The following is a 14718-nucleotide window of genomic DNA, read 5'->3' as shown; positions in this document are numbered from 1 at the left end:
ATTTATTTTAAAATGCAACACTCTAAAAGATAAATGCAACGCTTTAAATAAAAAAATTTGCTGTAATCGTCTGGTACATATATATAACCCTTGAAAATCAGTTATCCAAACCAAATTCTCCTACAACCCATTTAAAATAACCAGACCAGCAAACAAAGTTCAACAACCAACAACATCCAACATTCAACAATCGTAAGCAGTACTACAAATACTAAAGTGCCAATTCCCATCACTTACGGTAAATCTAACATTCGAAAGTACAAAATAAAGAAGTTTATATATTGAGGACAGTTTCATAATGATAATGCTAAGCAGTTAAACATCGGTGCCTCCTGTAGTCCGTTGTCATCTTGATCACTTGATAAGGTTGCGCAAAAGTCTCCAACATCAAGTTTAAGACCTGGATTAGCTTCCCCAAGCTTATGCATTAACCATGACATGTTCTCCTTCACTTTTAAGTTAACCTTGGCTTCCAAATTAGCCTCAAGTTCCTGCCTGATTTTTAAGGTCATCTCCTGCACATAATTTTCTTTGCCAGCAAGAGTGGAAGTTTCTACAGACTTTTGACCTTGCCTTCCCACAAGCCAGGTCCTCCCATGCTTCTTTCCACCAGAGACCATTGCATTTGCCTCAGCAATATTTCCTGAATCTACTAGTGCCTTTATCTTCATCTAGAAGAAACGACAACATCAAGTTTTTAAAATTATACATATATATTCAGGTTGCTTCAATATTTATCTAATAAAAATTCCTTACATATTTGGTTTTCTGTTCCTCCACATCTGTTTTGTACTTTCGGCCCGGTTTCCGCTTATAGGTTTCCAGATAAATTTCAGCATCAACTGGCTCGACAATATTTGGGTCTAGTTTTTCTGTCACATATTAGAATTATGAAAAACAAAACAATGGACGATAGAATAAAATAAACTTAAAAATTTTGTAAAAAAATTTAAACAAATTTATTTTGCAACCTTAATAATTTACCAATCTAATTTATACATATTCGAAAAATACATACTAGTTTTTCTTTAACTTGTGCATGAGTTCTAGGACCCATGGTATGTGTCTCAGTTATTGTATTTCGATGTGCCACATTATCGTCGGCTAGGGACTGCCAAAATAGGAAACAAGGTAAAAAAGAAAGCAATTCAATTCTATAATTTTTGTTTACTTATAAAGTGGCATTTAATTAATTAGTATCAGTACCTGAACCGCCTCATCACCCCAATACCTCAAAAGCATTTTAAAATCCTCAAGCGGAACTGTTTCAGGTCTTCTCTCAAGTCTTTCCTCATCAGTTTCGTACTTATTATAATACTTTGTTTTCACACGACACTTGAACTACTTCCAAGACTCATTTATCGTATGCATGACCCACTTGTACCCCTCCTCCGGAATAACATACTTAGTCTACATTTCATGAAACATACAATTAAATAGATAAATTGAACTACTGAAAACATAATATGGGAATTCACCTGACTTATGTTGTAGGGTGATGAAATTTACCAAAGTGTACTCCCACATTTGCTTCTTTAATTGGGCAGGAACAACATGCCAGTTGACGTAAGTAAGAGACACATTGTCCTTAGCCACTGTTCCGAGAAAATTACTTAACTCTGTAATGACTTTTTGATCATCAGAATTTGGTTGACCATTTTTATTCAAAGTAATGACTACTTTGTCATCGGGACCGCTTGCATGAACCTTGCTCATTTTTGACCGCCCTCTAGGTTTTCTTGGAGCTTGCACTTAGTACGTCAGGTTCAAACAAAATGAAGAAGGAAATTATAAGAAAAATGCAGTATGCATGCAAGTTTATATAAAGTCACTTAAGTTTAGCATTGTATAATTAAAGAAAGACTTAATTTTTTAAACAAATACCTATTATTTTATATAAAATAATATATAAATTTTTAAGTTCTTCCTGTTATATCTTCTTTGGTAGTTGAATGTTGTAATTTAAGATTTACGTTTAGCATTGCATAATTAAAGAAAGACTTAATTTTATTTTACAGCCCTCACCTTTTATTTAAAAACAAAATTATATATTTATTTTGTAAGATATAGTTTTCAACCCTTAATTTTTAATATGAAATACAATATACACCCCCATTAACGATTTTTGTTAAATATGTTAATAATTTAAAGGGAAAAATTGAAAATCCAGCATATTATTTAAATAGCTCGATTAAGAACAAGTGAAAAGATAACCACAAATTTTACTTGCTTCGACTTCTTCATCTACAGTCTCTTCCACGTTCAATTCAGCAACATTTTCCACTGTTGGAGCTACAACATTCTGCTTCTGACGCTCACGCATTGCCAAAAAAGTAGCGACTGTACCAGCTTCACAGTTGGGTGCTTGTTTAAATATCTTGGTACAAGTTGGTTTTACAACTGGTGGAAAAAATGCACTTGTCGCTTCCCTATTAATGCCAGTTTTTTTCGGCTGTTTCTCGGTGGTGGCAGTGGCACTATGTGTCAGACCCTTCTTTTTTGCAGTTGCTGCAGTGGCTCGCGAACGAGTTCTCGGTCCAGATAGAGGTTTCTTTGACGTAGCAGTTTTGACCACCTATAAATTAGTAAAAAGGTCGGGTTATTGTTTAAATTGTTTTATATGTATGAAGCGGAAAAAATAAGTGATACACAAGTAATTTTTATGTACCTCATCAGAATCAGTTATTTTCATTTGCACCCTCGATTTCTGGAAGATATTCATCACATCCCTCGGGATCAGAAACTTTAGCCTTTTTTTCCTGTTGTCCAACACACCCTGTTTCAAACTATTAACTAAAGATGGCAACCCGTAAGACTTACAAACTGTATCATTTTCTTGTATACGCTCGAGTCTTTCTAATTCATACTGCGTCAACGTTGATAAAGGCGGTGGTGGTGGCAACTGCAAAAAATTATATAATAAATCAAATTGTATTCTAATTGTGTTTGTTTGAAACACGGGAGCAAAAGAGTCAATACAAATCATTTATTAAAAAATCAAATCTAAAAAATGACATTCTGTAGCAATCAGCTATTAGGGAATCACATATATTACGCGTAAAAATCAACAAAATACTATCAACACAAGTATATTAAGATGCAGATAAGAAAGATAAAACTGCAGAAAAATGACCCTTGAATTTTTCATAAATACCCTCATTATATATTGTATCGCTAATTTATTTATCGAACTGTGTTAGATATATTTTTCATAAATACCCTCATCGTATATTTAAATCAAGTATTATATATTATCGCATTCTATAACCATGTTCATGTTCGTGTGCCACAGAATTGAACTCTATATCCATACAGATTTATCATATTATTTTATACTGTCTAAATTTGATTGTGAATGATGAGTGCTAAGTAAGCGGTCACTCTAAAATGTTAAAATGTCAGAGTAATGCCCAACATGATCTTATGTTATTCAATAATAATAAAAACGTCAGAGGTACCTCGGCATCAACCTCGTTCCCTCCACCATCGTCATCTGTTTCACTTTCCAAATTTAGTTTCATCCTCGCATCTTCATCTGTTTCACTATCCAAATTTAGTTTCCTCCTCGCTGCTCCTTTCTCTCTCCTGCATAGTGACATCTTGTCTACGCATAATCGGATTCGGCTCTGGTGAAATTTCCTTAATTTATTTCAATATTTTTTTGTTGCTTTTGGAGTTGTTGCGTGGTAATATACTTTCGCTTCACTGGTTTCTTAGCAGAATCTGTAACAGTAACAATATAAATATATGTTAGAAGAATCGTAATTCGTTTACACTCTCACACGCATACATGTAAATATCACAGACTCTACCAGCTAATTGAACTGGATGTTTAAAAATACGCATGCTTACCGTGAATTATGTTTTTCCTTGGCCTTATAATTACATGTGGTTGCATTTGTCTTAAAGGCTCAATTTCGACGTCAACAATGGTATCAATGAAGAAGTTAATTTCTTCTCCATCATTGCAGCCCAGTACATATTCATCAGTATCTTTGTCATCCAACAACATCTTCCAGCCACCCCTCTTTCCTTCCCTAATGTAGACTCCACCGATTTCAGAGTAATGGAGGCTATCTTTCACAGACTCCATGAACACAGAAAATGAGAATTCATCATAATCTACATTTGGTACAAGTAGAGATTTTCCACCCACGTAACTTTTTCGCTGAAACTGTCCAGCATAGTGCAATATAATATTTAGCCTTTTATCCATCCTGTAAAAAATACAGATGATAAATACATTAGTTCGTATGCATAAGACATCAAAAAGGGTATATATCATTTATAAACCCTTCTTTGAAATCAGACTAGCCTAATTCAATAAAAAACATAAAACTACAAAGAATTTAAAAAAAATATATGGCCAAATTCTATAGGATATATTTCTTGAAAAATCAGTGGAAAATTAATAAAGATTAATTGCATAATCTGATCATATGCCATAATAATAGATTAATCATTTAATTGTGCAAGTGCTAATTGCGGGATCTATTTATATTGTTTTAAATCATTAATTATAGCAAAGAGAACTAGTTTACTTCATTGGCTGACATTTTATATGTGATGGAGATACTAACACATGCAATTTTTCTGGACATTAAATATATTAGTTTATAAGCAAGAATCGAGTAAAGTCATCTCGTTACGCTACAAATTAAATACATCTCTGGTGCATTGCAACTAGAGCCGCTTTCTTTGACCTAAGGAGATGGGATATGAATTTCTTTTAGTGGGACATCATCCCTAATCCAACCCCCATCATCAAATTCTGGAATTGTTTCATTTCCATTACAAATATCTTGTAAATGAGTCATGTCTTCTTCAGTGGCGGTCTGATTTTCAGTATCACACTAATCCCTTGGAATTTTTTTAATAACGTAATGACAATTTTTTTCAAATGGATCTTCCACATAGAAAACTTGTTGCACTTGGGAAGCAAGGACATATGGATCTGATTTTTGGCATAATTTATTGAAATTTACGCGAGTTAGACCATACAAATCCTTTTCTTCTTGGTACCAACAACACTTAAAAAGGACCACTCAAAAAGCTCCCCAATAATCAAGTTCAAAAATTTCTTCGATTGATCCGTAGTAATTAACATTCCCGACTATTGAATTTTGGTCTTTTAAACTTGCAAAGCTCGTGGTTTCAGCGGTCAAAAATACTCCGCCATTTTGCGTGGTACATCGAGAATCTCTAAATTTAGTATGGAATCTGAATCCATTTATTGCATATCCATTAAATTTCCTGTCTGCTCGATTAGGACCCAATGCAAAAACCTCTAATTCTCTTGAAATATTGTCCCTTTTCAGAACCACTTCTTTTAACCATTTCCAAAACTCTTCGGTGTGTTCTCGTTCCCTTTTGTATCTTCTTGGATTTGCAAGACCGTCCACAAAAGCTCGATGCTCCCTAAAATATACCAAGGGTAAATAATCTTAGAAATTTAGTTGTAGTTGTTCAGTTTTATATTACTCATTAAAATAAAATTAGGTCTTCAGAACTTACTCCATTAAAGTCTCTATTTCTTGATTGCTGGAATTGAACAATACGTAGCGATGTACTGCCTTCCAAACTATATCTTTTAATTTAAATATCTTTCCATCTTTATTATTTTTTGTCCCAATATGATATTCCTCATTAGCTGGATATCTTCTAAAGTCAGTTACTGGATTTTTTGTTCCATCATCAACGCTTAAAAACCTTAAACAAAACGTCACACACTCTTCAGCCAAATAACCTTCTGCAATGGAACCCTCTGGTTTACTTCTATTTTGAATATAAGATTTCAACTTTCCTAGACAGTGCTCAATTGAAAACATGCATGTTAGGTGTACAAGACCACCATATTCGACTTCTCCGTATAAATGAACGAGCAGGTGTACCATTATATCAAAGAAAGTCTGTGGAAAAATCATTTCAAATTCGCAAAGTACCTCAACAATTTCAGTTTGTAACCTCTTTAGGTCATCTAAATCAATAACCTTGCTCCACAGATCTCTAAGGAATGCGCCAAATTTGATCATTGGTAAAGCAACCTGAGGTTTTAGTATTTTCTCCACCGAAAATTGTAACAAATAGTGAAGTATGAAATGAGCATCATGGCTCTTATACCCCATAACCTTTCTTTCTTTCAAGTGCACGTACCGACTAACATTCGAGGCACAACCGTAGGGAAGTCTGGCATTCTTCAATATAGAGCAAAATTGTTCTTTCTCCTTATTTGTCATGTCAAATATTGCTGCTCTTATTTGAAGATGCTTCCCATCGCCACAGTCAATAGGATGAAGGGGTTTTCTGATTCCCAACTCTTGCAAATCCTTTCGAGCATTTACGCGATCCTTTGTTTTTCCACCAATATTAAGTAAAGTACCTAATATTTTGTCGTATATGTTCTTCTCTATATGCATAGGATCCAGATTATGATGAAGCGGATTATGACACCAATATGGCAAGTCAAAAAATATTGACTTTTTTTTTTAAAAGGGGAATCACTTTTACCCTTTTTCTTTCTCTTAACCCCAAACTGGTTTTCCAACCCCGACAATAATTCATCAATATCCGTGTCCGATAATATTTGTGGACTGGTCCCCATTTCAACTTCTCCGTTAAATCTCCTTTTATCTAGCCTCCACTTGTGCGTAGGATCAAGAAACTTCCGATGGTTCATATAACACATTTTTTTGCTATATTTCAAGTAATTTGATGAAGTCTCATAGTTACATACATGACATGCTAGTTTCCCCTTCGTGCTCCCGCCTGACAACATAGCATATCCTGGAAAGTCGCTGATTGTCCATAACACACTTGCACGTAATTGAAAATTCTCATCAGTCAAGGTATCGTAGACTTCAACGCCGATATTCCATAATGATTTCAATTCCGTAATTAAGGGCTGCATATATACGTCGATATTGTTCTTGGGAGATTCTGGACCGGATATTAATGTTGAAAGAATGAGTTTTTCTTGTTTCATACATAACGAGGGTGGAAGGTTGTAGCATTGCATATAAGCATATATGGCGTAGTGTTGGCAAGGCAGAATCACCCAAGCGACGTAACGGTTTTTTTTAACTCACAAACCGCGTTAACTATGCGGAGAGTTGAAATATCAGGGACTTGGTAAACAAGAGTAAGGTGTAGTGAACAGTAGACCTGCAATTTCCAGTTTCTACTCACCAACTGTTCCCCTTGCTCCACTGCTGCTGCCACCGTCTCCTCCATATTATAAGCCACATCGATAATTCCCAAGACCCCTTCTTCACCGGCCTCGTGGATGTCATATTCTCCGCCTTCAAAACGCCACGCCAAACAACTGGAGAGTTCTTGAGTTCGAGTCCTCCACAAATTATATTTGTATGTTGTCCATTTGGTGGTTTATTTGAGTGTTTTCTTGTTTATGTTGTCGGTTTGGTCCATTGTTTGGTGTTTTATATGAGTGTTTTCCAGTTTATATTGTCAATTTGTTTGAACATAAGATTCGACTAAAGTTTCCTCTACTATCTTAAAATTTTAGATATGAATTTTAGACCTGAAATATCAATCTAAAATAAAAAATAAGAAGCTTATTGAAACTAATATAACAACGAATGTCTCCCAAATTTCTTAAAAAAACTAGGAAACATCTCCCTCAATTAACAAAATATGAAATCAAAAATTGAAGGTTTTGTGAATATATGACGAGACTAACGTCACTAATATATCAACAGGAAATTCTGCAACAAACACAAGAGTCAATTCACAAAAGGACAAAGAGATTCTAGAAGAAATTATTGTTAGTGCCAGCTAAGAGTTTGTTACAACCTGTAGTTAAATAGGCAATTAGGTGATAAGTTAAAACATAGATCTGATTGTAAACAATACATCACTCTTCTTCTTCTTTAATAAATACAATGTTACAGTTTACTTGATTAAGCTCCATTAATGGAGCTGACATATTTCGCTGTTCATATCAATTAATCTCTAAATTTTTCTCTTTATCTCTCTATTTCTCGATCTCTCTCAATTGAATCTCTCTCTGATTACTCTATGCAATTACAGAGTACTTGTTGAAAATTAGACCAGTTTCTGAAATCAAACAATTCAACAATGGCATCATCTCCGTCGTATCTTCATGCGGCAACTATCACATCCACAAGTGTCATCATCGATGCTAATCATCCGTACTTTTTTCATCCATCCGATCATCCAGCTTTAATCCTTCTTACTATTACGTTAACTGAGAAAAACTATAATCAGTGGATGAGATCAATGAAAATTACGTTATCGTCTAAGCTAATATTAGCTTTTGTTGATGGATCATACACTAAACCTGCAACTAATGATACTCTTATTTTACACTGGACTCGATGTAATGACATTGTGATTTCGTGGATATTGAACACTGTTTCTCCAGAAATCCGTCAAAGTGTAATGTATATGAGTGTTGCAAAAGACATTTGGGATGATTTTGCTATCAGATTTGCTCAAACAAATGTGCTTAAACTATTTAATCTGAGAAAAGAAATTACTTCTTTGAATCAAGGGAATATGTCTATCTCTGCTTACTTCACTAAATTTAGAACTCTTAATGATGAAATGGATGTTCTATCTTCTGTCCCACGCCGTGATTGTGGAAAGTGTGTCTGTAGCATTAATACTAAGCTAGATGATTTTAGTAAGAGTACAAAATTGTCCCAGTTTCTCATGGGATTAGGGGATCAATATACAGCTATAAGAGGATATTTTCTATTTATGAATCCTATTCCTAGTCCGAGTTCAGCTTACAACATATTGATGCAAGAGGAAAATTAAAGGGAGCTTGGTAATAGTGCTGTTCAAATGGATTCTGTAGCTTTAGCTGTTACTCATGGAGGAAATGCATCTACATCTGGTGGAAATAATCATAAGTTTAGCAAACAAATCCTGGTAAACGTACGGTAACAGATGCCTCTGTTGTGTGTAAAGTATGTCATCTTTCAGGACATAGTAAGGATAAGTGTTTTTGTGTTCATGGTCACCCTTCCTGGCACAGACTATTTGGGAGACCTAAACCGAAACCTAAACATTCTGTAAAATCTGCTCATGCCTACAATGTACTTTCTGAGAATACTGATCATAATTCTCTTTCAAAATTTGGTAGTGAATCTGCAGGTTTTACTAGTGCTCAATGCCAGCAACTTATGAATATGATTCAAAGTGGCTTCAAGGAGCTATCTGCTACTGCTTCCTCATCTGGTGGTTCTCAATGGAATACTGCAAATACTCCAACTCATATGGCTGGTAATGTTTTACATTTTGTGTGTAATGCCAATAACAAGAAAATTTTGAGTGCTGATAAGTGGATTCTAGATTCAGGAGCTACATACCATGTTACACCTCACTTTCATTTACTCATAAATTTTCATGAAACCAACTCTATTCTTCACCTACCTAATGGTCAGCATACTATAGTTACACATACTGGCACATTTAATCTTCACACAAATATTGTTTTAACTGATGTACTTATGTGCCTAGCTTTAACTATAACTTGCTCTCTATTCCTAAACTCACCTCTTCTGCATCATGTCATGTCTATTTTTCTAAAGATGCTTGTTATATACAAGACCATATCTTGAAAAAGACCATAGAGATTGGTGAACTTCAAGAGGGCATGTATCTTCTGCAAAATCCTGTTGCTTGTTCTGAAACTTTTACTTCCTATAGTAGTCAAACTATGTGTGATTCCGCTAGTACTTCTGTAAATAATTCTACTATGTGGCACTCTCATTTAGGCCACCCCTATGTTTCTTCAATGAGATATTTGTGTCCCTCAATGTATCATAAATATGTTGATTTTAAGAATTGTGATACTTGCCATTTGGCTAAGCAAACAAGGTTGAAGTTTGTTGATAGTACTTCTGTTAATTAAGCTTTATTTGATCTCATACATGCTGATGTTTGGGGTCCCTATCGTTATAAAACTCATGGTAATTGTACCTACTTCTTAACTATAGTAGAAGACATGTCTAGGGCCACTTGGGTGTTTCTTTTTGCTGATAAGAGTCAAGTGTCAACTATTCTTACAATTTTTTTATCATATGTGCACAAACAATTTTCCACTGATGTCAAAGTCCTTAGAACAGATAATGGTTCCGAATTTTTGAGTACCAATTTTCAGTCGTATTTGAATTCCCTTGGTGTCATTCATCAGAAAAGTTGTGTTCATACTCCACAACAAAATGGTGTTGTGGAGTGAAAACATAAAACTCTCCTTAACACAGCTAGAGCATTAAGACTTCAAGCATCATTCCCCATCCATTTTTGGGGTGATTGTATTCTTACAGCCACATACCTTATCAATAGAATCCCCATTCAAACTTTGCAGGGTCACTCTTCATATCATATCTTTTTTAATAAACCTCCATCGTACAATCATATGAAAGTCTTTGGTTCTCTGTGTTATGCTACAAACACTATGCCTCATATAGACAAGTTCAACAACAGGGCACACAAATGCTTATTTCTTGGATATCCTTTTTCACAAAAGGCTTACACAGTTATGGACCTTGACACTCGAAAGGTGTTTGTTTCTCGTGATGTTATTTTTACTGAAAGTGTGTTTCCTTTTAAATCCATTCCTGCTAGTACTCCTTCTCATTTATTCAATACTGATCTTACTTATTCTTCTGATCCTCTATGTGAGTCTGATTCTTCTGCTCCTGTTGTTATTGATCAACTCATTTGTAATACACCTCAATCACCGGCTTCTAATATTATTACTCCAGAATCAACTCTTGTTTCTAATATTCCTCGGCACACTGATACTCCTCCTGTGCCACCACCTCCACCATCTCTCAGACATAGTACTAGAGTCAAACATATACCATCTAAGTTTCAAGATTTTGTTGGTCTACCAAAACCTGTAGGTTCCACTGTAAACAATTTGACAGTGTTTCAACCTCACTATCAACATTTTATAGCCAATATTTCTCATGTTCCTGCCTGTTTCTTATAAAGTTGCTTGTCAACACTCAGTGTGGTGTAAGGCTATGGCCCTTGAATTAGATGCTCTTGAGGCCAACAAAACTTGGAAGATTATGCCTCTTCCACCTGGTAAACGTGTGGTGAGTTATAAATGGCTTTACAAAATTAAATTCAATCAGGATGACATTGTTGAGAGGTATAAGGCCCGTTTGGTAGCCAGAGGTTTCACCCACATAAGGTCTTGATTATTTTGATACTTTTGCTCCGGTGGCAAAAATGTCTACTGTTTGAGTCTTATTGTCTTTGGCTGCTATTAGTAAGTGGTCTGTTACTCAAATGGACGTTACTAATGCTTTCTTATACGGTGATCTTGAAGAGGAGGTTTATATGTCCATACCCCAAGGTTATTGCCTCCCTATTGAGTTTGCAGCTTATGATTCTACTGTTACATTAGTCTGTAGACTTATTAAATCTTTATATGGGCTTAAGCAATCTCCTACAAAGTGGTTTATCAAATTCAAATCTGTTTTGTCACCTTATGGATTTATACAATCAAGCTCAGATCACAGCTTGTTTGTCTTAACCACCTATGCTAGCTTTCTGGCTGTTTTAGTATATGTCGATGGCATCCTAGTTGTGGGTAATAATCAGTTGACTATATCTGCTTTCAAAGGTCATTTAGCTAGTCATTTTAAAATCAAAGATTTGGGACCGATCAAATATTTTTTGGGTATAGAAGCTGCTCGTTCAGATAAAGGGATTTATCTTAATCAAAGAAAGTACACCCTGGATATCATTAAAGATGCTGGACTGTCAAATGCAAAGGTTGCCACTGTTCCTATTGAACAGAACCACACATTGTTGAGCAATATTTTGTCTCAATTTCTGATAAATCCGGCTCCTTACAGGCGTTTGGTGGGTCGACTAATCTACCTTACTATTACACGTCCAGATCTTTCTTATGCAGTTCATGTATTGTTCCAGTTTCTTGCTTCTCCACGACAATGTCACTTGGATGCTGCTCATCGTGTAGTTCGCTATCTAAAGCATACAGTTGGTCAGGGTCTGCTGTTATCTGCTTCAAGCCCACTGCAATTGACAACTTATGCTAATGCAGACTGGGGGGTGTCCCAACACTCGTCAGTCTTTAACAGGGTATTGTGTTACTTTGGGTTCGTCTTTGCTGTCTTGGAAATCAAAACGCCAATCTACAGTTTCTCGTTCATCAGCAGAGGCTGAGTATCGGGCACTTGCCGATGTTTGTTGTGAAATTACCTGGGTGTTAAATTTGTTTCGTGAACTTGTTGTTGATAAATTGCAGTCTGTTAATGCTATTTTGTGACAATCGTTATGCCTTGTACATAGCAGCTAATCCAGTGTTCCATGAACGCACCAAACATAATGAAATTGATTGTCACCTTGTGCGGGAAAAGCTTCAAAAATGTGTTATCTCTCCTACTTATATTGATTCGAAAGAACAGCCTGCTGATTTGCTTACAAAGGCCATTCCCTCTTACTCCATGCGTTATCTTTTGTCCAAGCTTGGAGTGCTTAATCTTTTCTCGCCTCCAAACTTGAGGGGGGATGATGAGACTAACGTCACTAATATATCAGCACGAAATTCTGCAACAAACACAAGAATCAACTCACAAAAGGACAAAGAGATTCTATACAACCTGTAGTTAAATAGGCAATTAGCTAATAGGTTAAAACATAGATCTGATTGTAAACAATACATCATTCTTCTTCTTCTTTAATAAATACAATGTTACAGTTTGCTTGATTAAGCTCCATAATGGAGCTGACAATATATCCACTAAAGAAGCAGAATTATTATCACGTACGCTTGTTAGACAAACACCTTCCCTGTACAACCACCCCAGCTAGCGTAACGTAACCACGCAACTAAGAGATCGAAAGGGAAGATAACTAAGCGGACATTTTTGTAATAGCCCATAGAATACATATAATTATACATTATTGGTACGACATGGAGGTTTCGTAGCCCGATCAAAGTCGGGGCTTGAGTTCAAGAACCCGAGAATTCTTTATCATTTCATCAGTTTCAGCAATAGCTAACTTTTGCAACACATCATAAAAAAGAACTTTTCGATTTTCTGCATACACTTGCCCATTCCAGTTTCTCCTTGCCAACTGTCCCCCCAGCTCCACCGCTGCTGCCACTGTCGCCTCTACACTATCATAAGCAGCATGAATAATCCCCTTCTTCACCGCCTTCTCTGCTGTCATTTTCTCGGCCCTTAAAACAATGTCACGCAGAACAGCCGGACTCGAAACTTTGGCCTCAAGTGTGGCCTTAAAAAAAGGTGTGGGAAGTACTTCTCCAATATCTAGCCCACTCATGTATAAAAACCCGCGGTCCTTTCTCATCAACACGTAGTCGTGGCAAAGGGCAAGAATGTAACCTTGCCCGGCAGCATGACCATTGAGGGCAGCAATGGTTGGCATAGGGAGAGACATTAGGTCAGTAAGAAGAGATCTTACTTTCGATATCATGAAAAGGAGTCTATCTTTGTTGGAATCAACCCAAGATATGTCGCCACCATTGGAGAAATACTTGCCTTCTCCTGTAGTAATAAGGGCGGCGCCAGGGGAATGCGAGGCAGTGGTTTCGGAGCGGATGCGATGGAGAGCGGCAGAGAGAGAGTCTACGAGAGTTGGGTTGAGACGGTGATCATGGTTACCCGTAAGTGTTAAAATGTAAATGCTTCCGCGTTTCTCTAAGGTGCACATTCTTGCTTCCTCTTGTAATTTATTAGTTAACTTCTGTGACTATATATAGAAAATTAGGGTACGGTTGTGTTTAATTATATACTGGAAATCCTTTTAATAAATATGTTCAAACAAGCAGCCAGTTATTTGAGATGAATTAGGGCACACAAGTCGAACTGACTTTACAAGAGTGCGAGTGCCACCGGCACAAATAAGAGTGTTAGGTTTAATTATTTGACGAGAAAAGAAGTGTTAGGTTTAATTTGGCAATTTTGAATTATGTACATCTTTACGTTTTACACACCAATTATAATATTTATATTTCTAACTTAAAATTATAATTTAACTTGATCTAACTTAACCGACTAAAGGAACAAGAGCCCCATATATTTTTTAAGGAAAATGCAACTATACGTTGGAGCATTTTAAACATGGTGTCAAAAAAGTGTCAAAGATATAATATAATATGAGATGACATGATATTTTTATTGACTACTTTTTAGAGGCTTACGGGTGTTAGGCGTAAATAATTACGAGGAAATGATTTTTCCGTCGTAATTAGTTTGGCGCGCAAAAAAATTGGTCATAAGTTATCTGTCATAAATGTCCTGTTCTGTTTTGTTGTAGTGCAACTTTTAATAACCTGCCAAAATGAAAACAATGTGTCCTAGTGAACATATATATACATGTATATTTGTATTTATTTTAAATTATACATATTAAGATTTTGGCAAATTTGAAGTTTGGCAATTTTTAGTGCTAATTGTTGAAGTAAATTTTGGTATAAAGAGTGTCAAAAATACAATTGAGAAGAAAGAGACACTAATATATTAATATTATTGATGAGTCACCAATATTGACCATCTTGGTAACACCACATTGAAGATGCTCTTATATACTTATAAATTAATGTATATTAGTGTATTTCAGAAGAAATTAAGAAATTATGAAATATAAAATTATTTAGTTGGAAAATACCTAACAATTAACTTGGTTTTTATTCTGAGAAACGGGTCTACGGGTGTCTTCACA

At 35.6% G+C, this 14718-nt stretch overlaps 3 protein-coding genes across 3 annotated transcripts; all 3 read right to left on the bottom strand.

Moving 5' to 3' along the window:
* Window positions 1-293: 293 nt before the first annotated feature.
* LOC141691240 (uncharacterized) lies at window positions 294-1716 on the bottom strand. Its single transcript, XM_074495978.1, has 5 exons — window positions 1510-1716; window positions 1207-1341; window positions 1054-1111; window positions 757-872; window positions 294-671 (listed from the first exon to the last, which is right to left on the bottom strand). The coding sequence occupies exons 1-5, from the start codon at window positions 1714-1716 to the stop codon at window positions 294-296; spliced, it is 894 nt and encodes a 297-aa protein (XP_074352079.1).
* A 3329-nt stretch (window positions 1717-5045) lies between these two features.
* LOC141691239 (uncharacterized) lies at window positions 5046-6982 on the bottom strand. Its single transcript, XM_074495977.1, has 3 exons — window positions 6508-6982; window positions 5515-6406; window positions 5046-5418 (listed from the first exon to the last, which is right to left on the bottom strand). Exons 1-3 carry the CDS (start codon window positions 6980-6982, stop codon window positions 5046-5048), a joined length of 1740 nt encoding a protein of 579 aa, XP_074352078.1.
* A 5683-nt stretch (window positions 6983-12665) lies between these two features.
* LOC141693261 (enoyl-CoA delta isomerase 1, peroxisomal-like) lies at window positions 12666-13776 on the bottom strand. The gene has a single exon (XM_074498292.1). The coding sequence runs from the start codon at window positions 13705-13707 to the stop codon at window positions 12964-12966; it is 744 nt and encodes a 247-aa protein (XP_074354393.1). The 5' UTR covers window positions 13708-13776; the 3' UTR covers window positions 12666-12963.
* Between the last annotated feature and the right edge of the window lie 942 nt (window positions 13777-14718).

This window comes from Apium graveolens, chromosome 10, assembly GCF_009905375.1.
Source record: "Apium graveolens cultivar Ventura chromosome 10, ASM990537v1, whole genome shotgun sequence".
Classification (NCBI taxonomy): Eukaryota; Viridiplantae; Streptophyta; class Magnoliopsida; order Apiales; family Apiaceae; genus Apium; species Apium graveolens.
This window is presented reverse-complemented; position numbering and strand designations above follow the sequence as displayed.